General features: G+C 40.4%; 1 protein-coding gene and 1 pseudogene across 5 annotated transcripts in view; both read right to left on the bottom strand.

Annotated features, from left to right (window-relative positions):
• KMT2A (lysine methyltransferase 2A) overlaps positions 1-26,158 on the bottom strand; it is a 73,848-nt gene that overhangs the window by 20,349 nt on the left and 27,341 nt on the right. For 2 of the 5 annotated variants that reach the window (XM_067751186.1, XM_067751188.1), the window contains 22 exons: positions 21,630-24,283; positions 20,132-20,309; positions 18,833-19,067; positions 16,912-16,976; positions 16,104-16,481; positions 15,501-15,574; positions 14,394-14,525; positions 13,706-13,819; positions 10,090-10,236; positions 9,569-9,664; positions 9,237-9,357; positions 8,167-8,289; positions 7,558-7,742; positions 6,396-6,569; positions 5,547-5,657; positions 5,171-5,244; positions 3,852-4,045; positions 3,419-3,525; positions 2,435-2,572; positions 1,256-1,414; positions 865-982; positions 664-742 (listed from right to left, as the gene is read on the bottom strand). In XM_067751186.1, coding sequence (XP_067607287.1) covers positions 664-742; positions 865-982; positions 1,256-1,414; positions 2,435-2,572; positions 3,419-3,525; positions 3,852-4,045; positions 5,171-5,244; positions 5,547-5,657; positions 6,396-6,569; positions 7,558-7,742; positions 8,167-8,289; positions 9,237-9,357; positions 9,569-9,664; positions 10,090-10,236; positions 13,706-13,819; positions 14,394-14,525; positions 15,501-15,574; positions 16,104-16,481; positions 16,912-16,976; positions 18,833-19,067; positions 20,132-20,309; positions 21,630-24,283 — 5,656 coding nt within the window. The remainder of the gene's footprint in view (positions 1-663; positions 743-864; positions 983-1,255; positions 1,415-2,434; positions 2,573-3,418; positions 3,526-3,851; positions 4,046-5,170; positions 5,245-5,546; positions 5,658-6,395; positions 6,570-7,557; positions 7,743-8,166; positions 8,290-9,236; positions 9,358-9,568; positions 9,665-10,089; positions 10,237-13,705; positions 13,820-14,393; positions 14,526-15,500; positions 15,575-16,103; positions 16,482-16,911; positions 16,977-18,832; positions 19,068-20,131; positions 20,310-21,629; positions 24,284-26,158) is intronic. The other 3 variants (XM_067751187.1, XM_067751190.1, XM_067751191.1) reach the window with 2 other exon arrangements.
• Positions 14,532-15,493, bottom strand: LOC137230929 (small ribosomal subunit protein uS8-like; annotated as a pseudogene).

Raw genomic sequence — 26,158 nt, 5'->3', positions numbered from 1 at the left:
GCCCCACGAGACAAGAGAAATGGAACTGCTTCAAGTCTGCTGGATGCTGACGGAGCCTAGCTCTTTAAGAGCTGCCAGCTAAATGTGGAGTAGAGACTGTGTTTTCACAATTGAAATGCAGAATAAATCAGAGTATATAGAACAAAAGGGAGACTCCAAAGGGGAAGAGAGAGGAAGCGAATTTTAAATTTATATCGTCAGTTTGCTAGAAGTTTAAACAATTTGCTTCATGTGGGAAAGATTACAAATTCTTACTGGACTATTTGATTGTTATTGTAGGGGTTATTTTTAGAAGGACCTATAAAATGTAAAAAGAGGACAGAGGCATGAGGTGTTTGATCCCTGACAACAAACTGGACTTCTGAACTGAAGTGAACAGAATTTAGTGGAACCTTCAGAGACTGGCCTGGTGTTTTCTACCTAGGTTTTATTTGGAAATGATTCTGAAATTATGTCAACAATACTTTCCTTCTACAACTGGATCTAGCTGACATAAAATGATACTTTAGTCCCAATCTACGAGAAGTAGCAAAAAAAAAAAAAAAAAAAAAAGGAATTAGTTAAAAGTCGCTAACAAGTATGGCTCTACATTTAATGACCTACTCACTGCTTCAGGGTGCTCAAGGGATGGGGCTGCCGTCTTCTCTCTACAGAGCTACTTACTGATATCCAATAGGAAAGAGCTTATCCTCACAGTCAGAGAGATCGTTCAGAATCCCTAAGCAGTCAATTGTCATGGAGCCTGAGTAAGAAAAGAAGAACTGATCAGAGGCAATCATGAGAAGGCCCACTTTCTAACTGAACACTAGGAAGTACCCCAGTGCCACAGCCAGCCTTCCCCGACAACCAAGGCCCATGTCATACCAATCATCATGTGGATATTTTCTGGTTCTAAGCCATTGAGAAACTTCCTTCTCAAGCTGATTCCTTCAAAGTCCACAAACACTCTTCTAAAAACTTCAAATCCATTCTCAGGAACCACCTTAAACGAAAAGCCAGGGTAGCTATTAGGCTATCCCTTTTGCACACCATACTCATGATACTGACTCAGAGGGAAAGTGCAGAGCATATCTCAAAATCACCCTTCTGTTTCACTAGCAGTGCCTCTGTTATTGCTCCTAAGAGGAGGGGATTCTAGGAATACCTAGAATCACCTACTAGGAACACCTAGGAGGATGGTGAAATACAGTTTACCATCTTGCTATTTTCAGCCTCTCTTCCTAGAGAATTCAAGAAGCAGCTAAAGCTGTCTCACCTCGCCTTTGATCAAATCCCGATGTCGTTGGCAATATACTTTTTTATCATCCAGAAACACACAGTTCTTGGCTCGGGAACACATGAAATGATAGTTGCTGGTGCAGGATGTGAGGCAGCAACCCACAGTGGCTCCTGGCTTTTGGCAGAATTCACATCTCTAACAACCCAGAAAGAACAGAGTCCAAGTCAGACTTTCAGAAGTTTTAGCCATTTTCCATCTCCCCTAGAGAGTCACCCCATTCCGGGTTTCCCACAATTCATTTCGCTATTGCTAATCTGCTGAATTACAGAGAAGTGATATGAGCCATAAAACCTCCTCTACAAATCCTTTCTTTCCTATGGCCCATGCGGCCTATGATTATTAAATTTAAATATTACAATTTGATTTAGAACTTGAATCAAAACAGTTTTTTCTAGGATGCACAATTGATTTAGAGAAGATGAAACTTTTAAGATCGATGTTAAAAACATCATTTTGGTAGAAAGCTGTTATATCCGAAAGAACTCAGTTCTGGTAAGATTATACTAGTCAGAGACGTAACAGTTCTTAATTACTAGGCCTAACTGATGAATTTATGTGATTCAAAGATTTCCTTCAACTAGGCTATATGTTACTACCTCATTCTGTCACAGTCACAGTCTGGGCTCCTCTCCAGGGAAGACTTTTTATTTGTGCTCTCCGCACATTTTACTTATGTTTCTTACGCATGTGCTATTTTTTGTTTCTTCCTGATAATCCTTCATTTTCTCCCCCCATCAAAATATAGCTTTAAAAATTTTACTCCTCCACAGCCTTTTCTGATTACTCTAAGCTGCTACCAATCACCTTCCACATCTTCGTGTGTGTATTTTGTGGGTTCATCCTATGGAGCCTCAGAGCGCTGATTCAACTGGAACCTCTGAGGTCATTTTGTCTAAATCACTTAATAAATTAATACCTTTCTTGGGCATCTGAATTATCTCCCCAACTGGATAAGACTTTGTTTTCTATTTCTTTTGTACCCATCCTCCAAGGGTCAGACTAGCAATCTGCCTACAGGGTACACCAATATTTGCCGCTGGCTAACCATTCTGAAGGAGCTATGAGAAACACCAGCGAGGCAGCGTTTAGCCCCAGAAAGAACATCTGGAAACTGAGAGGGAGTCTCTTCCATAACATTCACCCACAGGTTCTTACCAGCTGCTTGCCCCTGATCACAGCCATATGCACATTCTTCAGTGATCCATCATCATCTTCAAACACTTCTGCTGACCACAAAGCGCAATTTACATGTGTCCATTCGTTTTGGCCAATGTACAGCAAACGGCCAGCATCCTATGAAACAAGAGATTTCCTTTTTTCTTTGAAGAATATAATGTCAAATAGGGTTTTCCTTGGTATTAGCTTTACCTCATTCAGGATAACTTCAGTAAATCAAGCCTAATTCTTTAACTTAGGGGTGCACACAAAAATCACAATTCAAAGTTTCTTTGTTTTCACTTCTCACCTTTTTCCATTACCTTTTCCACAGGCTGGAAATATTTTATAATCATAAAGGATTAAAGAACAAGCAATATGTGTTAGGTTTACAGAAGTGCCCACTGACTTCTTTAATACCATATTTCAAAGCCAGTTCTCTCAGCTTGCCTTAAAAACCTTTTTTTAAAAAAACTGTATGCTTACTATGTGCCAGGACCCAAATAAGGCTTTACATACATTATTTCCTTTAATCCTCATAACCATTCTGAGGTAAGATTATTATTATCCTCACTTTAAAAATGAAACTGAGGGTCAGAGAGGTTAAACTCTTTGCCAAGGTCAACAAGTAGGCGGCAAAGCACAGCAATGAATCCAGGCAAACCACCAGACCCGGGGACCTTAACCACACTGCTAACGACTACATGAAACACAAGCTATTTAATGCGCAACTTCTGTTTTATTCACTTTCATAGAATCTTTTTTTGAGGAACTGCCAATAGAAATTACAAGATATCAGCACGTTAATTTAAGGCAACTCATCTTTTAAATCAATTAAATCAGTTATAGAAAAATAACCCCCAAATGCCACAAACTAAGTGACAAATATTCACTGAATAAACGGCACTGGTCACCAAGTTTAGACACAAAGAGGTCATTATTGGCTAGTCTACTAAGCAGGACCCAGTGCACCAAGGTACTTACATTAGCACTGTCGTCACCGTACGTCAAACACAATGCACACTGTCTATTATCTTCTATGCCTGGGGGTGGGTTCAGTTCTGGACTGTCTTCTCGACTCCTATCAGTACCTTGGAACCCAGAAGACATACAGTTAAAATTGGCAATACTATGTCTGACATCCAGGAAAAAAGAAAACAATTCAGCTTAAATAGCCTAGAGCCTATGAAATCAACACTTTCAAAAAGTGTTCCAAGTTATGCTACCTTACTATCCATTACATTACTTGTATCAATTCTCTGTTAACATTCCAAGTGAAGCAAAAATAATGATTTTATTACATTTAAGGATCACCAGGAAATTTTTCCAATACGGAAGTACATTAAATTTAGAGTCACAAAGTCTATCATTTGCACCCAGAGAGAAATGGATAACAAGTCTTCATTTGGTGTCTTACTCAAAATTGGTGGTGTAGGAGGATGCAGAGGAGTTGGTGAGTCTGGCTCTCCAGGCCCTTTAGGTTTGGGAGCTGGAATGATTTTCTTCATTAAAGGAGGCTGCTCAGTGTGGCTGTTTTCCTCTCGCTCCTGCCACTGAGCATAATTATGGTCAAGTGAAGGTGGAAGCACTGCGTTTGGTAACATCCCACTGCTGGAAATAATTGATTCAACAAGTATTTATTGAACTCCTACAAGATACCCAGAACTGTACAAAACAGTCAAATTCTTGATATCATCAGGTCTCAGGCCTGGGCATAAGCCTTTCACAGACTGTAAGAACAAGTCACAGAATTCGAAAACTGCCTACACAGGACTTTATTATTTTTAAAAATATAATCCCGATGTATTGTGACTATTGGTCAAACATCTAGAAACAAATGATAACCTTATCAATGTGTCAAAAGGATTTACCGGAATAAAAATTTAAGGTTAAATATGGAGAATCAAGAACTGTTGAGAACTACTGAGCCTGTGCGTCTGGAGCCTGTGCTCCACAACGAGGCCGCCATAGTGAGAGGCCCGCTCACCGCGATTAAGAGGGGCCCCCACTTGCCGCAACTAGAGAAAGCCCTCGCACAGAAACGAAGATGCAACACAGCAAAAGTAAATTAATTAATTAATAAACTCCTAAATAAGATAGAACCCAGTTATAACTGGGCTATATATATAGTACATGTATTGTACATATGCCACAAGTTCCCTAAAACAACAAATACATAAATAAAGAAAAAAAGGGCAGCAGACTGCAATAAACATTAAGTGTTGTCTCTAAACCAGCAATAAAAAGGCATTTCAGGGCTTCCCTGGTGGCGCGGTGGTTTAGAATCCGTCTGCCAATGCAGGGGACACGGGTTCGATCCCTGGCCCAGGAAGATTCCACATGCTGCAGAGCAACTAAGCCCATGCACCGCAACTACTGAGCCTGCGCTCTAGAGCCCAAGTGCCACAACTACTGAAGCCTGCGCGCTAGAGCCCGCGCTCTGCAGCAAGAGAAGCCATGACAATGAGAAGCCCGCGCACCACAATGAAGAGTAGCCCCCACTCGCGCAACTAGTTGCTCATGCAACTAGAGAAAGCCCACACACAGCAACGAAGACCCAACACAGCCAAAAAACAAACAAATAAATAAATTAATTAATTTTTTTAAAAAAGGCATTTCAAATGATTAATCTTTAATATTAAAACCTAGTCTAAAAAAACCCCTCAATCTAAAAATATAAGAACGCTCAGATTTCTAGCTGATGAAGCGAAAAAAAGTAATACTGAATTTACTCACTTGCTTGATACTTTATTTGGCTCCCAAAACCTGGACTTTTTGACACTGAACCATGGAAAAACACGTTCCATTTGCTAACAGAAAAACAAACAAACAAAATGTAAGCATGTGACCATTCATTTGGAAAGCACATAAAAACCAACAACTTCACACCAGCTTCTCTGTCAATATGAGGATGATTCAGGCCACCAAAGGAAAGATCCATCCACTCTGGAACCTCACTAATCTCCTCCCAAAGAATCAGAGGAACGAATTAAACGAAAAATGATTTATACACATGACAAAGCAAAACATAGATGAGAACAAGTCTGTTCTGTTCATGTGGTAACAACCCACGGATTAAGCATCAAAGACATGAAGTATTAATATCATTCACCCGAATAAAGAAGGACTTGACCATGCTGTTGGCTTTTTTAATCTCTGGCTGCCCTCCATCTGAGTTAATGGCTGCTTGAATGATCTTCACGATATCATCACTGAACTCCAACTGTATACAAAAACAAAGCATTAATTATTCATAGAACAGTGTGCTCTCAAAACCACTTCCTCTTCCCTCCTAAATCATCCAGCACAGAGAACCAATAGAAAACGGACACCCCATTTTAATACAGTGCAATTTCTCTTCAGTGGAGGCCTTTGGGATTCAGTTCATAATTAACTTGTGGCAGTCAAGACATGCCAGGCTAATAAGGTAAGAATGCAGATAAATTAGCTGTATCCTGGTAAGTTACCAAACAGGGCCACGATTTTTTACTTAGACTAAAATGAATAAACAACTGAATAGCAAACACGGACCATGAGATAACAGATGATCATTTCCTACACTTCCTTAAAATCATAAAATTAAAAGGCATCTATCTAGAAATGAACATCCATTATAAAAAGACATACTATTCAGATGCGATCTCAAAAGGGGCAAACCAATGAATTGCACATTAGTAATTTTCCATAAACAGTATTAATATAAAAATAATTTTAATATAAAGATAATTTTTGAAGAACTCAGGTGAAAGCCAAATAAAAAGACACTACCTTCCCTATCATAACCCATCTTCCAAAACACAGAACTAAAATGACTCACATATTTTTAGGTATTTAAAACCACATGACATTTCTAAATACAATACAACCATCCTTTAATGCTAACACCCAGCCTCATCCCCCAAAAGACCCAAGGAAGCTAAACTGGAGCTGGAAATTTGGGTAGTTTGCTGTACAGACATACCACAGATGTGTAGTTCCCTTGGTCCATTTTCCTCTTGACTCCTTCCAGATCTAAAGGCTGCTGATCTTCCTGTTTGCTGACCTCAGTAAGCACTGGTGGATCAGGCCCTTCTGGGGAGCTGCGGGAAGGTATACTCTCCTCTGTCTCAGGATTTAAGTCCGGAGGTTTGGCAGCCTGTCGTCAGGAAAGATATGTTTCTTTTATCTAACACTGAAAATGAGGCACCTATGTAGATTCTACGAAAATGAATAAAGATGGTACTGAATGATGTATTATAAAACCTAAAGAACTTGAAAATAATCAGAGATTTCTCAAATACTAGAAAAGGAAAGTTAAAACGAGCTGGCTATCTAATAGCTTGGCTAGGATCACTGAGGAGCTTTGCTTGATAACTCCCAACCTAGTATGAAGAAACAGAAACTGTCCAATTCCTTTTGAGTAAGACACAGATACAGCTAATTTTCCTATTCAAAAAACAGACTCTGTTAAAAGATAAAGCAGCAGCCTAGCTCTGAGTTAAAGCTATCCATGTGGTTCTTCCAACATTATACCTGTGTTCCCAATGACTACTTTATGTATATAGTTCATGACTTAAATGGACAAGAAGCAGAGATTTTCAATTTGTGTCCTGAGGAGCCCTGGTACTTTCCTGGAGCCGAAGGGTCTCTGGCCCCACTACCACCCTCGCAGATCAGGCCACCATCCTGCTCCCTCTTGCCTCGAGCACCACCACTGCCTCCTAACCACGGCTCCTGCCTGTAGGCTCAGTCCTCTCCAATCCTTCCTCTCACTCCACTCAGAATCATTTTTTTGTTTTTTTATTTTTTTCTAAGAAGCAACTCTGATCAGGTTACTCTTTTGGGTAAAGTCCTTCATTGGGCTCCCCATGGCCTTCAGAATACAAAGTCCAAATTTCATATTACAACAGCAAGACCTTTGAAAGAGATATGGCCCCTTCCTTCTTCTTACCCCAGAGAAGGGTTTTACTCTTGGTGCTAAAAATTTTCTTAATAGCCTAAGGCCAAAACAAGGAACTCTACAAAACTAAATAAAGAGTGAGGCAAAAGAAAATAAACTGAAAAGCACACACACACAAAAATGCACACATCCCATGATTAGGCACAAACCACCACTCGGAATACAAAATGAGACATGGGCCTACCTGTCGGTAGCGTAGCAAGTGGCTGGTGGTCCGAGAGTTCAACAAGGCTGTCAGTACTTGCTTCAGAGAGATCTGGAGCTCTTTTTCAAGGGCCAGTCGCCACTCCGCAGGGTGCCGCTCAGTACAGTTCACACAAGTGTAGGCCACACTTTCCGGAAGATTAGACAGAATCTCATACATCTCATCTGGGAAAACAAAAACCTACAATGATGAAGTGCTCTGAAGAGTGGGAAACAGGGAAAAGAGAAAGCTATTCCACTGAACTTAATATCAAGCTGCATGTTAGAACAGTATTAAGACTCTCACACCCCTGAAGAACTCATATGTATTGATCTCGGAAGGGACGTTATTAACACTAACTCAGGATTTAGTCACTGGAGAATCAATAGGTTATGGTATCCACAAAGGACAGCGAATAAATGTCTTAAAGAATGTGTTCAAGATAAATGAGCACAAATTTAACACAATGTTCTTATTTTAGAGACTAAAAAATAAATTTAAAAAGACTTCAAGTAACAACACTACCATAATTTTATGTTTATAGTACTTTGGGGGCTGTAAATGCAGCTGTACCAAGAAAGAAGGAAACTGTAATAAAAAGACTCCAACCTTCTGTACCTGAAAGATTCTCACATTTGGAATGGACCCATCGATCACATTTCCCACACTGCATCATCTTACTCTCGTAGTCATCATCATCATAACACTTATCACAGAGAGGGCAGAAGTTTCCTGAAAGCAAAGCAAAGTTTTCAGCAGAGCTTTGGTTCACATAACCAACGCCTCTAAAGCCCTTGACCCACATATGCCAATGTGATGTAAAATGCCAGCCACCATATTCTGCTTCTGAAACTACTTACAAATGCCAGCATGCACCTACCATGGAATGTTTACACATCTGTAAGTGTGAAGATTATTCTGAGCTCTCAGGATATGCCACTAGTTCTCTTCTTTAGACCCATTTTTAAAGGTCATAAGGTAGATTTTATAGATAACGTAACAGAATGGAAGAGAGAACTTTCTCTCTTAAACATTCCAAAGAAATGTTTAAATTTTTAAAAAAGAGGAGAGGGTAATGGGAGTAAAAACACAGCTAATTTACACTTTTCCCTTATTCCTAGTGCTTTTACATTAGAGCTTAGAGCAGTGCTTCCTAAAATTCGGAAAAATAGACACCCTTCATCAATTTGTTTTATCCACGTATCACTTCTTATTATTTTTTACTTAATAGACTTAACATTGATTTGCTTATTTTAAATAACTTCAATAGTGAACTTTATATCGTTATCATCCTAAGTCAGTTTAATGCATTGGCTATAATTTTTTTCTAGCACAACTATTAAGATCAAATCTTTGACTCAGTACCACCTAAAGTCATTTCTGAAACAATCAAATGGATATATACCTCACTTTGGGAAATACTGGTTTAGAGCATTTCTTTGTGGTGAGTTACTATAAAAAGTCTCCTTGATTCATCCCCCCAAAGATAACAAAACCTTCCTAGTTGCTCTAAGCCTCTGTGTAAGGAAAAGAGCAAGACCAGAAACTTAGGAAATTTGTCTAAATGGCATCCTGGACAAGAATGGTAAGACCTTTTCATTCCACTGCAGTGTCCAGTTCACCTCCCAAACACTAAGTACAACCTCTAAAAGTTGACAAAACTGGCTTTTCTGAGGTACCTTTAGCAAAGAGTTTGGCACAATCATGGCAGAGTGAGAAATCGTGAGACCACTGTGCATCCCACCCTTTGCCGGGAGTCGTGGATCCACAGCTCTTGCAGCGAACACACTTGGTACAGATCTGGAAGACATGAAAGAAATTCAATAGGAACTTCTTATTTTTAATATCTCTTCTTATTTAAGAAGGTCTCAAATGCGATCCATTTCTAGAGTTGACTTCTCTACTGGGACGGCTTTTCTTCCTCAAGCAGGATAGCCCTCTTACAATTTGTGCACGCCTGACAGTCCCATGACAATTCTCTCTGAAACTGCCCATTGTGTGAGAAACTCACCCAAACTTTCTTTTTCTTTGTGGGTTTGGTGGGGTAATTTGGTCCCAGGCACTCAGGGTGATAGCTGTTTCGGCACTTATTACACTCCAGCAGCTGCTGTAAAAAAATAAGAAGGCAAAAAGGTGGGCATCACCTCACCTTCACTGGACACCTGTCACTTAGTACCCCATTTCATACTTATCTTCAAGTAAATACAGCACATCACTGTGACGGCTTAAATTTCCTCATAAATTATTTACTTTCAAGGCATAGGAATTTACATCCTGCCAAAGGCACTCAGTGGTGAACATTCTGATAAAGGAGATTTGATTTATTTTGAGGATCTTATCCAATGCCACGTTTTCTGCTATACTCCCAAAATTAAATTAAAACACAACAATAGGCAATCGATTACACCCAGTTAAACAGTAAAAACAGGCTAAGCCAACAGAGGAAATACGTGCGTACGAAATCCTAGATTAAAAGGCAGAAATGGAGATACAGAGTAATACTGTAAGTGGCCCCATTACTCAGCGTCGTACCTTGGTGGCCTGGTGCTGCCTTCCACAAACATGACAGAACTTGCAGCGCCGACAACACCAGTTTTCCAGCTGGTCCTCCAGAGGGCGCTCGTGCTCCTCCAAACAAAACTTGTGGAAGGGCTCACAACAGACTTGGCAATACACAAACTAGGGTAAGAAGGGAACACAGAGGCGGTCAGATAGCACGTAGAAATATCAACCAAATCCTACCTGCTTACTTTGAGCTTTAGGAGTAGTGGTGTACATGCTGTATTCAACATGTTCACTAAGCAATGACTATGTTAAAAAAGGAGAATACTGGGGAGTTTCAGGGGACTAAAGTAGTAATAATAGTAGAATTATAAAATAACTAAATAGATACAATCTAAGATTTCATAGAATGTGCTTAAGTGCCATAAAAGAGGTATCAACAAAGAGCTAAGGCAATGTAAAAGAGTGGGGTAAGGGGAAATAGGGATGGTTTTAAAGGCTCTCTATAATCTACTAAATGACTGTAAGCTCTGGTTTGTCCTTCCCATCTCTAATTTTAGAAATAAGTTATTTTCATACTGATAAAGAGATTTTCAGAAATTCAAATGAGTGTGACTCATAATTTTCTTCTGCCATAAAAAAAATCAGTGGGACAACTGGTCAAAACTAAAGTCTACTTAAATAATTGTAATATATCAACATTAATTTCCTGATTTTGATAATTATATTGTGGTTATATAAGAGGATGTCCTTGGTTTTAGGAAATACACAGTATAAAATTTAGAGGTAAAAGGGCATATGTCTGCAACTTGCTCTCAAATTTTAAGAAAAAAAAGTCTACATATAAAATGTGTGTACATATTTTATTTCTTATTTTGTACAATACATATACAAAGAGAAAAGGATAAAGCAAATTAAAAATATTAACGCTAAAGCAATTTTACTCCAATAAAAGAAAATATTGGGCTTCCCTGGTGGCACAGTGGTTGAGAGTCCGCCTGCCGATGCAGGGGACACGGGTTCGTGTCCCGGTCCGGGAAGATCCTACATGCCCCGGAGCGGCTAGGCCCGTGAGCCATGGCCGCTGAGCCTGCGCGTCCGGAGCCTGTGCTCCGCAACGGGAGAGGCCACAACAGTGAGAGGCCCGCGTACCGCCAAAAAAAAAAAAAATTAATGCTTGGGGAATCCAGGTAAAGGGTGTATGGGAATTCTTTGTACCACTCTTGTAGCTTTTCTGTAAATCTGAAATCATGTCAACATAAAAAGTTTTAAAAAATTTGGATGGAGGGAAAATTCATCAAGCACTGGTTATGCTTTAGGAGTGCAATGTAGGCAGTGGGCTATTCATTTTCTAATTTCAGTTTTTAGGAATCCTGTGGGATTGCTGTCACAGCTACACAATTTAAATTAGAGCAATTATACTCTGGAAAAAAAAAAAACCTGTTTTAACACAGAAGTTGAAGTACTGGTGTTACGAAAATAAGTTATTCCTGTGGGTAACACGTATATGGATGTAACGAAAGTTAAGATTATGTAGGAAAAGAGGTACAGTAGACCCCTAGCGCTTATATAGACTGAACAGTCTCAGTTCAACGCTATCTAAAGCAACTCCAGCACTTAGAACAATATATTGTTCGTAACAGGAACTAAGAAAATATTTCCTTAACGAATACCAGGCAAAAATTTTGCTAATGTAATGTAATGTAATTTATTTTTTTAATGCCTTTATTTTATTTTATTAAATGTCTGAATCACTAAATTTTTTTAAAAAATACTGAACGTTTACAATGACAATTTTGCATTTCTCTGTATACTTTATCATATAATGATGTCATATATTTTCTAAATTTCTTAAATCTATATTTAAGATACAACCATATAATAAAAAACCCAAGGAAAACAAAACTTACACCTCCAAATTATTGTTTATCCCATTACTATTTAAGCTGCTAATTTTTGCCCATTAAAACTCCTTTTTTCTTCACATATTTAAAAATCCATATACTGGTATCATTTTCATTTAAAAAGTCACTCTTTAATATATAACTTTCAGCATACGGTTATTTGTGAATATAATTTTGCAGAAAAATTACTTTATGTCTGATAGTTTACTTTTGAAATTATTTAGAAAGCTTAAAGATGTAGAAGAAAAATAGCGTATCGGATTATATAATCTGCATACATAAAGGATTTGCATTGAACTAAATCACAGAGGCAGTTTTGGTGAACTCTTATTCAATATTGTCTGCACTTGCTAATGCGTAATTTAAAATAGCAAGTGAGCAGGACTGAATGTCTTAGTGAGTCTCAATGATTGCTCAACATCTGGATTACAACTTGGCTTTGGGTTTTCTTTATGACCTTAGAATACATATGTGACAAATAATAACCTAAGGAGGTATTCAGGAATTGAGAACTGTACGAATGACAAATTACTGCTTCCTAGTTAAAATTGTGCTACCTTTTTTTCCCCTTATGGTAAAGATGGCACATACTCACTGCAGGAAAACTCAAAAAGATAAAGAAAAAACAAAAGTCAACCACAATCCAACTACACTCTTAAGATTTTGGTGTAAATCCTTCAGAATTCTTTCTACATATATATTTCAAAAACATTTTTCCAAACCAAAATGGGATCATGCTTTTTACATACTATTTTGTGACCTGCTCTTTTAACTCAGTGATGTGTCATGGACATCTTTCCATGTCAATATGAATCTATATTATCATCTTTAGGACTTCATATGTGCCATTATACGCATGTCCTATAATTACTTTAACCGAAGTACCAGCCCCTTATTGATGACTTTTCGGGTTGTCTCCAATTTTTTATTATCATAAATACTGAAATAAACCCTTCTGTTTATTATATATATACAAATATTTATACATATAGAAGGGTTTATTATATACATACATGTATACAAACATACATACACATATAATTTATCTAATTATATCCTCAAGATAAATGCCTGGAGTGCAATTGCTGGGTTAGAGGGTATACCCATTTTAAAGATAAATACATACTTCCAAACAATCTTCTCAGAAAGACTGTAACTAATTTAGATTTCCAGAAACAGAAAGTCTCCATTTCCACTTGATCCTTTTTATCATGCTTTAATTTACAGTGTTTGGTAATCGGAAGGCTTCACGCTCCCCTCCCACCATGTATTTACTCTCGTTTTGTGAATTATATACTCCTGCCCTTAGACTATTTTTTTTACTGAGTGTTTTCCTTTTTCTTATTAATTGCTAAGAGCTCTTTATAGACAAGGAAGTTTTGCTATTCAACATAAAACAACTATCAACAGCATATCTCTTTTTCTAGAAAAACATTATTTCTTCCATGTTTGGACATCTAGCAAAAAATCAGAACTCTACTAATGAGTGAATTTAAGAGATGAAACTATTAAACTTTTCACACTCAATAACTGCTACTCTAAAAAAAAAAAACCTGCTACTCTAATAAAAAGCAGACTCCTTCCTGAAATTTCTAAAAAACTTCAAAGCATTGCATTTGCAGGTTTCAACAGGATATAGTGCCTGCTACATACCAACAAAACAGAATAGAATGATTTCTTTCATCACAGCAAAATAATCTATCAGTATACTGTCTGGGGTACCAAGAAGCAGGATATCTTACCTCTACATGCCCACTACTGGCACAGAGAAAGCAAACCACCCTGGGTGTTATAGGAACAGAGGTCAAGATTCCTAAGCCTCCCATCTCCCACACATTTTCTGCTTCACAATCCTCCTGCGGAGAGAGGAAAAGATAATTTTGACAGTTTTACGACACAACGCTGCACTGAAAAAACGCTGCATTGAAAATAAGGACGAAAAGCATAAAATTAGAGTGACACCAGAATGTCGAGAATATTTCATCTCAATGAGTTCAAAATAACTGCCACTTTAAAAATTTTAAATCTCAGACACAAACTCTTAAAAGGCTCACCTGTTAACTACAATGCAAAGATTTACTGGGATTGAATTTCCCTTAGAGTTTTGCTGATTCAAGCGATCATCATGGTTTGATAATACCTATGTGAAAGAAGCACTTCCTCAGATACTGTTCTCATCTAAAAGCACTTTACAGCTCAGGATGGGCAGGACTGGCTCCGTGCCTCTGTACTTCAGTCAGTTCACAGACTGACCTGGTAACACCGACCGGAGTTCTCACACACCTGAACCCATCTATAAATGGCAGCTCTTCATTCGTCCGCCCCGCCCCCCGAATGAATTTCCTCTCTTTCAACACCTTTGGTAACATCATTTTCTCGATTTAAAGTCCACAACACTCAATATACTCCGTGGTCACTGAACACTTTTACCTTAAAGTCCACTCTGATCCTGTGGACTCCATCTGCTGGGACTTTTTGCTTTGAACTATTGCCATTGGAAAGAGTGCTGAGGATGTTCAAAGTGCCTGCATTCTCCTGCTTATTGACTGGAGGTGGTTTTTCCTATGGGGATAGAAGATGGATAAAGAACAAATCCACACCCTGCCTGCCTTCACTCTTGCAACAGATAATAATGCAAATGACAAATCTTAATAGATCTGGAAAACATGTTTCCAATATAAGTATCCTAGAGAAACAGACAAGTAATCTTCAGGAGAATTTTTTTTTTCCATTGAAGCATTTTATTGGCACGTATGTATTTATACCCCTAGAAAACACATCCCAGGCTTTTCCCTCCTGCGTGTCTTCATCTTGCTTCCTCGTGGTCCACGATGCCAGCTGAGGTTGTCAGTACAATGAAACCACACTGACCAGATGGGAGCAGGTTATTCTGCCATTTTTCTAGATCTTGGAGTTGCACACATCAAATCTGGGGCTGATCACTCCACACTTGTGTAACCTGCCTATGAGATTCAAAACAATTTTCCCAGCTCTGTGATCGTCAATGATTTCAGATTTGCCAATGTAACCATGCTTCATCATCACAGTTTGAAACTGGATAGTAACTCTGGAACACGACTTAATAAGAACCTGGCATTTGTCTCTCTTTTCAGCATTGCTGACGCTCTCGAGAGCATCAGCCTGGACGTGCATGCACACCACTATGGGGGCACAGAAAGAACTGGAAAAGTCTTTAAGACCTCTCTCTCCACATAATAAAAATAGTGAGCGATTGTTATAGACAAATACTGCTAACGGACGTTGAGGGGGAAAAAAATTATACTCATCAGCCTGCAGCATAAGCATAAGCATGTGGGGCTACAAAGAAGGGGAAAACAACAACGGGAAAAAAAAGAAAAAAGGGAAGTGAGCTAAAGCCTAAACCTGAAGTTTGCTAATTTTAAGCAATTCCACTGCCATCTACACAGAAGCAGAAATGCAGTTTCACTCAATCACGTAAATGTCAAGGATAAGGCTATTTCCCTACAGAATAGAACACATCTTTGACAAATGGCAGGGAAACAAATCTTTCCTCACCTTTTCTTTAGGCTTTTGTTTTACAGGAATACTGGGGCGAGGAGCCACTTTTTTCTGCTTGCTTTGCTCTGGACCTAAAGAATTCAAAATAAACTGCCGTCACATGCCACTAAATTGACAGTTAATGCTAAATAGCAATGATGACTCTAGCACTGATTGGCCTGCAAAGAAAGGGGCATTAGAAAAAACAAAAAACCATTTAAACTCTAGGCTTTGAATAGGAAATTAAGACAGTATCTCCAACTTAACTGGTTTTTGCTTCTATTTCTTTATTATTATATAACAGTTAAAAGAGAGCTAATTGGAACTTCCCTGGTGGTCCAGTGGTTAATACTCCACGCTCCCAATGCAGAGGGCCCGGGTTTGATCCGTAGTCAGGGAACTAGATCCCGCATGCATGCCGCAACTAAAAGATCCCTTGGGCCACAACTAAGACCCGGCGCAGCCAAAAAAAAAATTAAATAAATATTTAAAAGAGAGCTAGTTTTCTTGTATCAAAGACTTAACAATATATATATTTCAGGTTTCCAAATGCTGTTTAAGATGTCAGTGTCCTGTGCTGGTACTTCCGGTTCAGCAGCTCTTCCTGCTGTCCTCACTCACCTGACTCTGGAGGTGGAGGCTGCTTTTTCTTGGGCTCACTAGGAGTGGTCTTGGGGACTTCTTTTCTCGGTGGTGCTGTGCTGGGGGGCTGTAGGGGGATGGCTGGTGCCGGCTGGGAGACCTGCTTGCTGGACTTCCTGGAAGAGGGCGTGGCCACTTGTTTGGCCTCAGCTCCTGGGGTGGAGGCATTCCCTTCCTCACTCTTGTCCTCCGGAGGCTTCCGCGGAGGTGGCTCACTGTTGCTTTTCTTGGGGGCGGGATCCTCTCTTGCTGACGGGGTAGACTTCTGACTAGAGTCCGCCAAGCTCTTCACAACACTGCTCTCTTTGCTCTCTTTCTTTTCACTGGTCTTAGACTTTTTCTCTTTCTTCTTCACAGCTGGGGGTGGGGGGGAAATGCAAGATTATTTTTCTGTGAGAAAATTTTATTTAAAATATAAGTATAAGAATGTAACAATCTTAGTCTCAGTTTCCTACAGCTAAAGTTGACACTGGAAGACTCAAGAAAGTTAATGCCAAGTTGGCAAGTGAAACAGGTATACTCTTATTACTCTAGGAAATGAAATATAATGTAATTTTTTGTATGAATTAAAAGAAATTTTTCTTATGGAAATATTCAAACATACTCCAAGGTGAAGGGAAGAGTAAAATGAACACTCATGTACCTATCACCCAGCTTCAACAACCAACAGCTCCCTGGGAAACAGCAGTACTTGAAAAAAGGCTAGTATTCTCTTTACACTAGATGTACACAACTATATGACATTAAAGCAGGAAGCATTTGGGGGAAGATCTTTTGACAACACTACCTTTTGCTTGCTTCTGAAGGTAGGCTTTGGAAGGCATCCATTGTAGATTCTGACATTTTCTCATCCTAGAATAATAAGGGATACCATAAAGTAAACTTCATTTAGGAGAGAAGCAATTGAAGCACGTATTAATTCGTCTGCAAGAATCCGTGAACCTTGGGCTTCCCTGGTGGCGCAGTGGTTAAGAACCCACCTGCCAATGCAGCGGACACACGTTAGAGCCCTGGTCCGGGAATATCCCACATGCCGCGGAGCAACTAAGCCCGAGCACCACAACTACTGAGCCCGCGCTCTAGAGCCCACAAGCCACAACTACTGAAGCCCGCGCGCCTAGAGCCTGTGCTCCTCAACAATAGAAGCCACTGCAATGAGAAGCCCCTGCACCGTGACAGAGTAGCCCCCACTCACCACAACTAGAGAATGCCTGCGCGCAGCAACAAAGACCCAACGCAGCCAAAAATAAATTAATTAATTAATTTAAAAAAAGAATCCATGAACCTTTACTCAGGTTCATTTTGAGAGTTGAAAAAAGGACTGCTCATTATTTAAATTCAAGCCTTTAAATCCTTTGATCAGCAATTTCACCTACCTTGAGGATCTAAAAGGAGCAAATATCAAATTATTTTTGAAATGGGACTCAAATGTCTTGCAACGCAGTACTGACTAGCGCCACACACAAAACGATCAGTCGTTATTTCTCGCAGTCAAATCAGTTCTGCTCCCTTATGAGATTATTATTCATATAGTAATCTGAATACAAAATGGACTAAAATTACCCGAGTCCTTTGTCTGCCACTACAATGCTACAGGTCTATCTCAGGGCTTTGAGAGATATTTCTATCCTCAGTTTATTGAAACTCAAAACTTAATCTGAAGTTTAATATTGAACTGAATCCACTGCAACCCCTAAATTTAGTGCCATTTTATCTTGCTATCATGTACACTTTTTTGCTGTTCTGTGAATTGTCTCACTTCTTTCCACTAATGGGACTGAGACAAGATTCTTGCTTAAGGCCAGACTAAACCAAAGCGCAGAACTTCTCTGTCTCCTAGAAACTGTCTCCCCTTAAGTACGTAATGCAGCATTTCTCCCAATTATGTTTTATATAAATCACTTTCATGTTATTCGTTCATTCAGCAAACATCTACGGATAATATCCATTCCTGGTGCCAGGCACTTGATGAGATACTCAACCACCAAAATTTATTTATGCAATTCTCTTGATCCACTTTAAACAAATTATCCCAGAGAGTAGAAAGTGCATCCACAAACTGACTAGAAAAAGGGAAAAAAGGTAGAGTAATCAAAACTTCCAGGGAATTCCCTGGCGGTCCAGTGGTTAGGACTCGGCGCTTTCACTGCCGTGGCCCGGGTTCGATTCCTGGTTGGGGAACTAAGATTCCGCAAGTAGCGTGCGGGGTGGGGGAAGACTTTCATAGGCATGAAAATATGCTGAGAGTTAGCGAGTGGAGAGACTTGTATCACCAATATTTCCTGAATGCCATAAAGATAAAGGTAATTTCAGTTGACCTGATAAATAGCAGGCCTAAACTCATTGGTGATTAAGTAGAAACCCTCCAGAGTTGCACTGATATGGCAGCTCTAGACACACGTGGCTATGTGAATTCAAAATTACAGGGAGTTCCTCAGTCACACCGTGACCATGTTTCAGGTGCTAAACAGCCATACGGCTAACAGCTACCACACCGACCCGAGCAGATACAGAACATTCACAGCGCTGCACCTGAGGATTTCTGATTTAAGCACAGCCCAAACCCAGCACAGCCCAAAATCCAAGCGTACAACTCATCTTGCAACTTGAGGTGACTTGGTACAACCACACTGGGCATTCGGGCGCATTTTCTCTGTGACAAGCGGGACAGTGGCTGAGACCAGCCCCCCAGAGAGACGCGCACTCACTTGCAGCACTGCTTCTTTATGTTGCGGCCACCAAACTTGGGCTTGTCCAAGCAGTTAGTGCACACACCACAGTCCTCAGGCACCTGGCAGCCGGGACACTGTCCACACCGCCTTGACCGCCGTCCCTTCTTTACTGGAGGTTCCTGCGGCGCCTTGTTTCTGGTGACGGGTTTAATTGGTTTGATGGGCGGAGCAAGAGGTTCGGCGTCTTCTGAGCCAGCAATCGATGACTTGTCTGTTAAAGAAATGTGGCATTAGCTCTGACAGAGTATCTGGCTCCTTCCTGGGAGCAGAGGGGAGATTCTCAAAATCTACTGATGTTAGTATATACATTCAAACGTTGTTTTAATTGAAACTCCAAAAATCAAATTCATTACAATAAAAATATTCATATGCAGAACAGAGAGCCTGTTTTAAATAATTAAATGTTTAAAAATGCCTATAACTTGCAGTTTGATGAAAGCAGAAATCCAAACAATGAAAACAAAATACAGTGTAACCGAAAGTCAAGAACATGAATTGAGGGAGTTCCCTGGTGACCTAGTTGTTAGGATTTGGCACTTTCACTGCAGGGGCCCGGGTTCGATCCCTGGTTGGGGAACATCCTGAAAGCCACGCAGCGTGGCCAAAATACAAAAAATAATTAATTAATGTTTTTAAAAAAAGAAAATATGATTACAAAAAAGAAAGTAAAGAAAGCATTAAAAAAAAAAAAAAGAATACGAATTGAATGCTTCTGAAGACTCTCTAAACCTCTAAATTTCATCTGAGCAGTCACCCATGAGAACGTGCCTCACAGACCTGAAACCACAGGGCCCCCAGCTGCTGTGCTCTGAAATCCAGGGGTACAGAGGCCACAATTACCACAGAGGTTGCTCTCAGGCAGTGACAAGCATGGCAGGGATACTAGGGTAGGCCTGTTCCAGGGAGACACGAGACTCCTCTGACAGTCAATGTTTGCTCAAGGGCTCCCTGACAGCCTTGCCGAGCTTTCTCACACTGCACGGCATCCAGGAAGATTCTGCCCAGCCTTCCTTCCCACTCTCCTTCACTAGGGTCAGACGTACAGAGCAGTCTGACAGCTCTCCCAGCCCTTCCTGACTCCCTCCCCATTTTCTCTCTCAGGCATTTCCTCTAATAACACCCTTACACATTTAATCCCCCCGCCCTCCGCCATCTGGTTTTTGGAGGACCCAGCCTAACATATAATGCTATGAAGAGCCTACTGGGCACTCCCAGGATGATCAGCAAACAAACCCAGTGTCTGCTCAGACCTCAAGGTTGACATCCCCGACCTACCATCATTTCCCATGGAAGACAAAATCTTTTCTCGTTCTTCCCAAGGTAAGGCACTCAGGGTGGGCATGTCATCAGGAAACACAGCTCGTTTTCGGCCAAGGGCAACAGCAGCTCTTCTGCAGACGTGTTTAATCCGGGGTCCTCGCACAGAGGTCTCCGATGAGTCACTTTCTTGACCCTGAGGAGGAGGCAAGCCAAAAACAAACAATAACAACCATATGCGTTGAAAATATAATTGAATGAAGCCAAGGTATAGTTGATTAACTTATAGATTCAACACATACAACTCTAGTTATTCCCAGCTGATAGGCCATATCAATATATAGAAATCACCTACTTCTAAAATTGGCAGACAAGGATTCTAATCAAAAAACAGAAATCAGCTAAGCTTCTATTCCCAATTATACTACTTCTTTAAAATTTTCCTCAAAAAAAAAATCAAGCTGCCAGTCTGCATTATCAAGAAGCTCATTCTCGTGTAAACTGGGCTTATCGAGCCACAGACTATTTCTTATATTTCCCTGATCAACAGAGAAGTAGGGGGAAATAACCTATACATGGAAGTATAAAAGGCCACGGCTCCAAACAGAAATGTCTCACACTTTGAAGAGCCACGGCTCCTACCACTAGGAGGTTAACCAAAAACATCCAAAATGGTGTCGGAAATAAGTCTCATCATATTCCTGCTAGACCTCTCAACTGGCAGAATTACTAAATGTAAATGTGGCCCTACGCTGAATAACATTAAAACCTAAGTTTGTGGTCATCTTAACCTAACTTGACATGTTGGTATAAACACGCATCTACTACATGACGATGTTTAAAAACAATCTAAAGATTGGCAGGTTTTCTCAGAAAAGACCAGTGCTTAGCTCGCTTTGTTAATTAAAAAAAAGAAAAAAAAAGCTCTTCTTTACAAAAATCTGTTTGTCATCATCTTAACTAACTGAATTGTACAGCTTTTCTGTATCACAACTTGAGGCTAAGTGCTTCTCATATGTATTCTGCAGATACCTATTTTCTATTGGTCTGATCACTCACAGCTCAGAGGAAGAGATTCCCCCCGTCCCTGTTTCCTATAGGAAACAACAGTAAAACAATCTGACTGCAAAAATGCATCTTCAAAATTAAGTCACAGATTCCATTACACCAAACCCATTAAGTACAAAACAACTCAGCGTTCAGGGTAATGTGGCCCCACGTACCTTTCAGTCTTGGTTCACCGCTTTCCTACACGTACCAGTCCAGCTATCCCCGTTCCTCAAGTATGCTTTATACTTTTCTATCTCTACCCTACACTGTTTCCTCTCCTTAAAAATTTCTCCCCTATCATTTTCTACCTATCAAAATCCTACCCGTCCGTAAAGGACCACTGCGAATGCCACCATCTTTTCCTGATTCCCATACCTGGATCTAACTGAAACACTCAGCCTAAAACTTGCTCCTAGACGGGGCTCGAGAAACTGTTGATTTTAATGGGCAAGATGGAAAAGAGTACCTGTGCTTTGGGCTGGTCAGTTTGTTTAAGACTCTTACTCTTCTCAATCTTGCAGAGCTGGGCTTTGGCCTTTTTTAGGAGGCTGGCAACCCTCTTGTCAGTCATTGGAAGCTTGTCTGCCTGAGCCAACATGGAGCCTATGGAGGAAGTGGAATGTTTAACAGTGCTAGATGAAGGAGTGGAAAGGCAGAGGGTTTTCTCCTTCTCCAGGGATGGGGCAGTTGGGCCGAGGTCCAAGTTGGTTTTTTCCAGATTTCCTCTCCCTTTCTTTATAAGTATTTTGGTTTTGACAGCTGTTGTATCCCCAAGAGTCACAGAAGCAATATCAGTCCCAGAATCAAGTGATGAAGACTTCTTCCGCCCGGTTGCTTTTTTGGCAGAAGATGAAGTGGCCACATCTTCACCAACAACCTTCTCTTTGGAAACCCTACCCACAGGATACAAAGCAGAGCTACTCTGAATTTCTGATCCCTTTTTCCTTTTCTCTTTCCTGGACTCCCGCTTATTCTCTTTCTCTCTCTCCCGGTCTCTCTCTCTACTCTTGTCCTTCTCCACGCTCTTGTCAGCATCTCGCTCTTTGGACAGCTCCTCAGGGGCTTTGTCTTTATTTCTCCCTCTCTCAGTCTGAGAGCCTGGGGTAAACCAAGGGAAGAGAGGAGTGGGACTACTGGACGAAAATGGCTCTGCCGGAGCACTAGTCTGCTTCCTTGGTCTCTGGTTTTTCTCTGCAGATTCCCCAGACTGAGTCAGGGAGTGAGAAGGAAAAGTAAAAGTTGGGTTTAAGGCACTAGTGGCAAGAGGACTAACAGAAATGCTTAACGAGGAAGAGACAGAAGACGGTGGGGTGAGAGGTGACAGCTCAGAAGTGCTAAGCCTTCCACTTCTTGTCCTCATGGAGTGAGAAGGAGATCTTGGTTCCGATCGAATAGGGCTAAACACTTTTCTTTTCCTTTTCCTGTTAGATACTCCTGAAGAAGATGTTCCAGCAGAAGTTCGATTACTAGGCAAGGTTACAGACTCAAATATCCTAGAGTGAGCCTCACTTGGAGTAAATCGTGGAGCTCTCAGAAGAGGGCTCCTTTTGTGCATATCAAACCTTGTTCCAGAATGGAGTGGCGAAAACAATCGGGCTGAAGCAGCAGTACCAGATGTAGAAAACCCGGACGCGAAGCCGACATCCTCAGGAGTCAGTGGAGGGGGGCGGAAATTATCAAATATTGGTTTGCGAATAAGACCTTCTTTGGCATACTTTGCTGAGGAAAAGTACTGTGGCTCTGACCTAGAGTGCTTTAAAGAAGTCCACCTAAATGTCGGTTCTCGCAAAATAGATTTTCGCTTCCCTTGCATGGGAGCGGCAGAAGTAGGCAAAAATGGTGATGCTAAAGGGATGGTTGGAGGCATGAGCCAAGGTGTGTGGTCAGAGATACTGGAGGCTGGCTGCAGCGGGGGCGGTGGAGTAAGCAGGGGTGGAGGTGGCGAGGAAGAGGTCTGCTGCTGGGGGGCACTTTGTAGGGTGGACAACTTTTTCGTCGTTCTAGATCCAAAACTTCTCTCTGACACTGAATACCTTCTGCTTCTCCTGTCATTACTATCGTTTTCTGGGGACTGGGAAATAGGCAGTGGAGTGTGAACTTCGGGGGTATCGCTCCGCTCTTCAGGAAGTACCTGAATCTCCTCAGAGGCCTGAGAATCTGTGGAGGTATCAACACTGGGGCTACTGGACCGGGAGGAGTCTGAAGACATCTGAGAGGAGTGCTGAGAAGCTGCACTTGATTTTTCGGAAGATCCACAGGACGTGGCACTGAATCTACTATTCGGTGTAGACTCTAGTCGGGCAATTTTAATTGGAGGGTCATAATCCTCATCCTCTATGAACCGCCGAGGAGTTTTAATGATCCTCGAGGAGATGGCACTGACAACAGGCATAATGAACTGTCGGATGTTTTTGACCTGTGTCTTCACCTTTCTTCCTTGCAGCTGAGCTGCTTCTTTCTCAATTTTCTTTTGAGCCCCCTTTTTTGCCCTCTGCAAGAGCTGCTTAGCAATTGTTGCATCTGTCCTTTTAGAAGAAGGAATAATCCTAACCGGCTTAATCCTTCGAGGGCTTTGTCTGACTACTGTCTTATCTTCTTTTGTGAGTGGAGGTGTTCCTTCCTTGTCTTTCCGGACCTTCTGGGGCTTTTCCAGTTCAGAGTTAATGAGGAGACCTGAAGGGGTCTTTATCCTTTCTGTTGATGGAGGCCTTCCTCGCCGGCGTACAATCTGTACCCCCTTCCTTCCTATTTGAAGCTTCCCTGTCTTAAACTTTGACTTGAGAGGAGAGAGTTTACCTGCTCTTAATTTTTTAATCTTTGTGGCTTGCTGAAATGTAGCAGAAGGTGTTCGTTTCATTTTCTTCAGGCTATCTTCTTTGTTTCCCTTTGGTAACTCTGAAATGTCCTTTCCATGCGTTATTTTGAGTTTTACTCCAGGGAAGGTGGGAGGTCTTCCTCTCTTCTTTTCTATACTTTTAGAATCTTTCTTCTTGATCTTATCTCCAGATTTGGTCTCTGATTTATTTAGAGGGGAGAACACAGATGGGTCTGAGAGGAGAGCTGAATTTCGGTCAGAGCCACTTCTAGGTCTCCCGCGAGGTTTTCGAGGACTAGTTTTAACTGTGTATAGAAATTAAACAATGAAGAGCATATATTTAGCTTTATAGTTTAGGTCTTAACTAAGCTGAATATAATTTAGCACAAGCCATTCTGTACTGAACTCTACCTGGGTCTAATCAGTCAATAAAACATCTTAATTGTGCTTAGTTTCTTTTCACCAAAAACCTGCCTCAAAGAAATCAAGTAAATAACATCCTACCTAAAAGAACACTTAACTACCTTTTTGATAGAAAAACTAAGATAATAAGAGGTTTTCAACTGAGCAATTAATATATAAAACTAATTTTCCTACAACTTTGGGTGAACAAGAAGGTTTTTTCTGAATTAAAAAAAGGTGTGTTTTAAAAAAATCTGTATGAGCTTTTCCATATTGTAGCCACCAAGAGTTAATATCTGAGAACACATTTATAGTAAGTCATCCCATTTTTTAAACTCAGAATTTTGGCTTTAATAAATCTGAACAAGGTGCTCTTCAGTCAACAACATACCAACTCCTATAGGCTACAATAATATACCAACTCCTATAGGCAGCTCAGCTCCCTATATTTTCAATCTGCTTTGCCAAAGTAAGTTTAAAAAGTTTCACTGGGGCTTCCCTGGTGGCGCAGTGGTTGAGAGTCCGCCTGCCGATGCAGGGGACGCGGGTTCGTGCCCCAGTCCGGGAGGATCCCACATGCCGTGGAGCGGCTGGGCCCGTGAGCCATGGCCGCTGAGCCTGCGCGTCCGGAGCCTGTGCTCCGCAACGGGAGAGGCCACAACAGTGAGAGGCCCACGTACCGAAAAAAAAAAAAAAAAAGTTTCACTGAAAAGAAAAACATTCATTCATGAGACATCAGAATAAGATCACTGAACTCCGTGGTAGGTGAACTAATCAGTGAAATGACATGAGATGTCCATTAATCTATTCCCCTACCTACAGGTTCTTGAACTAGTTAGTCTCAAATTACAAAAAAGATTTAACCATAATTGATGTCAAGAGCAAACTGACAATTTAAATCAGATTTCTTCTATTCTAAATAAAAGGAATTTGCCAACTTATAAATCAGCTCAATTTGCTGCTTATCAAGAGACTTCAGAAAAACCACTGTTTTCTAAAATTCTCTTTTTTTGTTTTTGTTTTTCTTTTTTGGCCATGCTGCACAGCTTGTGGGATCTCAGTTCCCTGACCGGGGATTGAACCCAGGCCCCAGCACTGAAAGCAGTGAAAGCCTGGAATCCTAACCACTAGACCACCTGGGAACTCCCTAAAATTCTTTGTATAGTCTGTACTTTCTTTTCTTTTTAAAGATGTATTCTTTGTTATTGAAGTATAATTGACATACAATACATATTAGTTCCAGGTGTACAACATAGTGATTTGATTTATATACACCACAGCTTGATCACCACATATAGTCTGTACTTTCTAAATGTATTACGAGTTGCCTCCTCTATCATATCATCTCTTCTCTCGTGACTTTTCAGTGCTTTATATGACTCAACATTCTTCTGAGATTAAAACCTCCCCTAAGAGGCACCAGAAGAGATTTATGCCATTATGATGAACATTTTAGACTATGGAACCAGCTTTCTAACAGAACAGAAATCAACAAAGGTCTTATTGTTGAGCTTTCTAAATATAAATGCTTTCCTCACCAATTAACTTGAAACCTCTCTTAATAGATTAAGATTCACAAATCTGTTCTCAATATATACTAATTACAACGAAAGTAATGGACTAGAAGACAGCAGAGAAACAGTTTCATTTCTTAATAAAGTATACACAGATGGTTTAAAAAAACAAACAAAAAACAACATTTAAGGTACACTGACAGCCAAGAAACAAACTTGAGGAAACCATCAAGAAAGGGTTGTGAATTAACAAAATAAACTCCT

Source organism: Pseudorca crassidens, chromosome 9 (assembly GCF_039906515.1).
Source record: "Pseudorca crassidens isolate mPseCra1 chromosome 9, mPseCra1.hap1, whole genome shotgun sequence".
NCBI lineage: Eukaryota > Metazoa > Chordata > Mammalia > Artiodactyla > Delphinidae > Pseudorca > Pseudorca crassidens.
The sequence above is the reverse complement of the archived record's forward strand: the minus strand, read 5'-3'. Positions and strand labels throughout refer to the sequence as shown.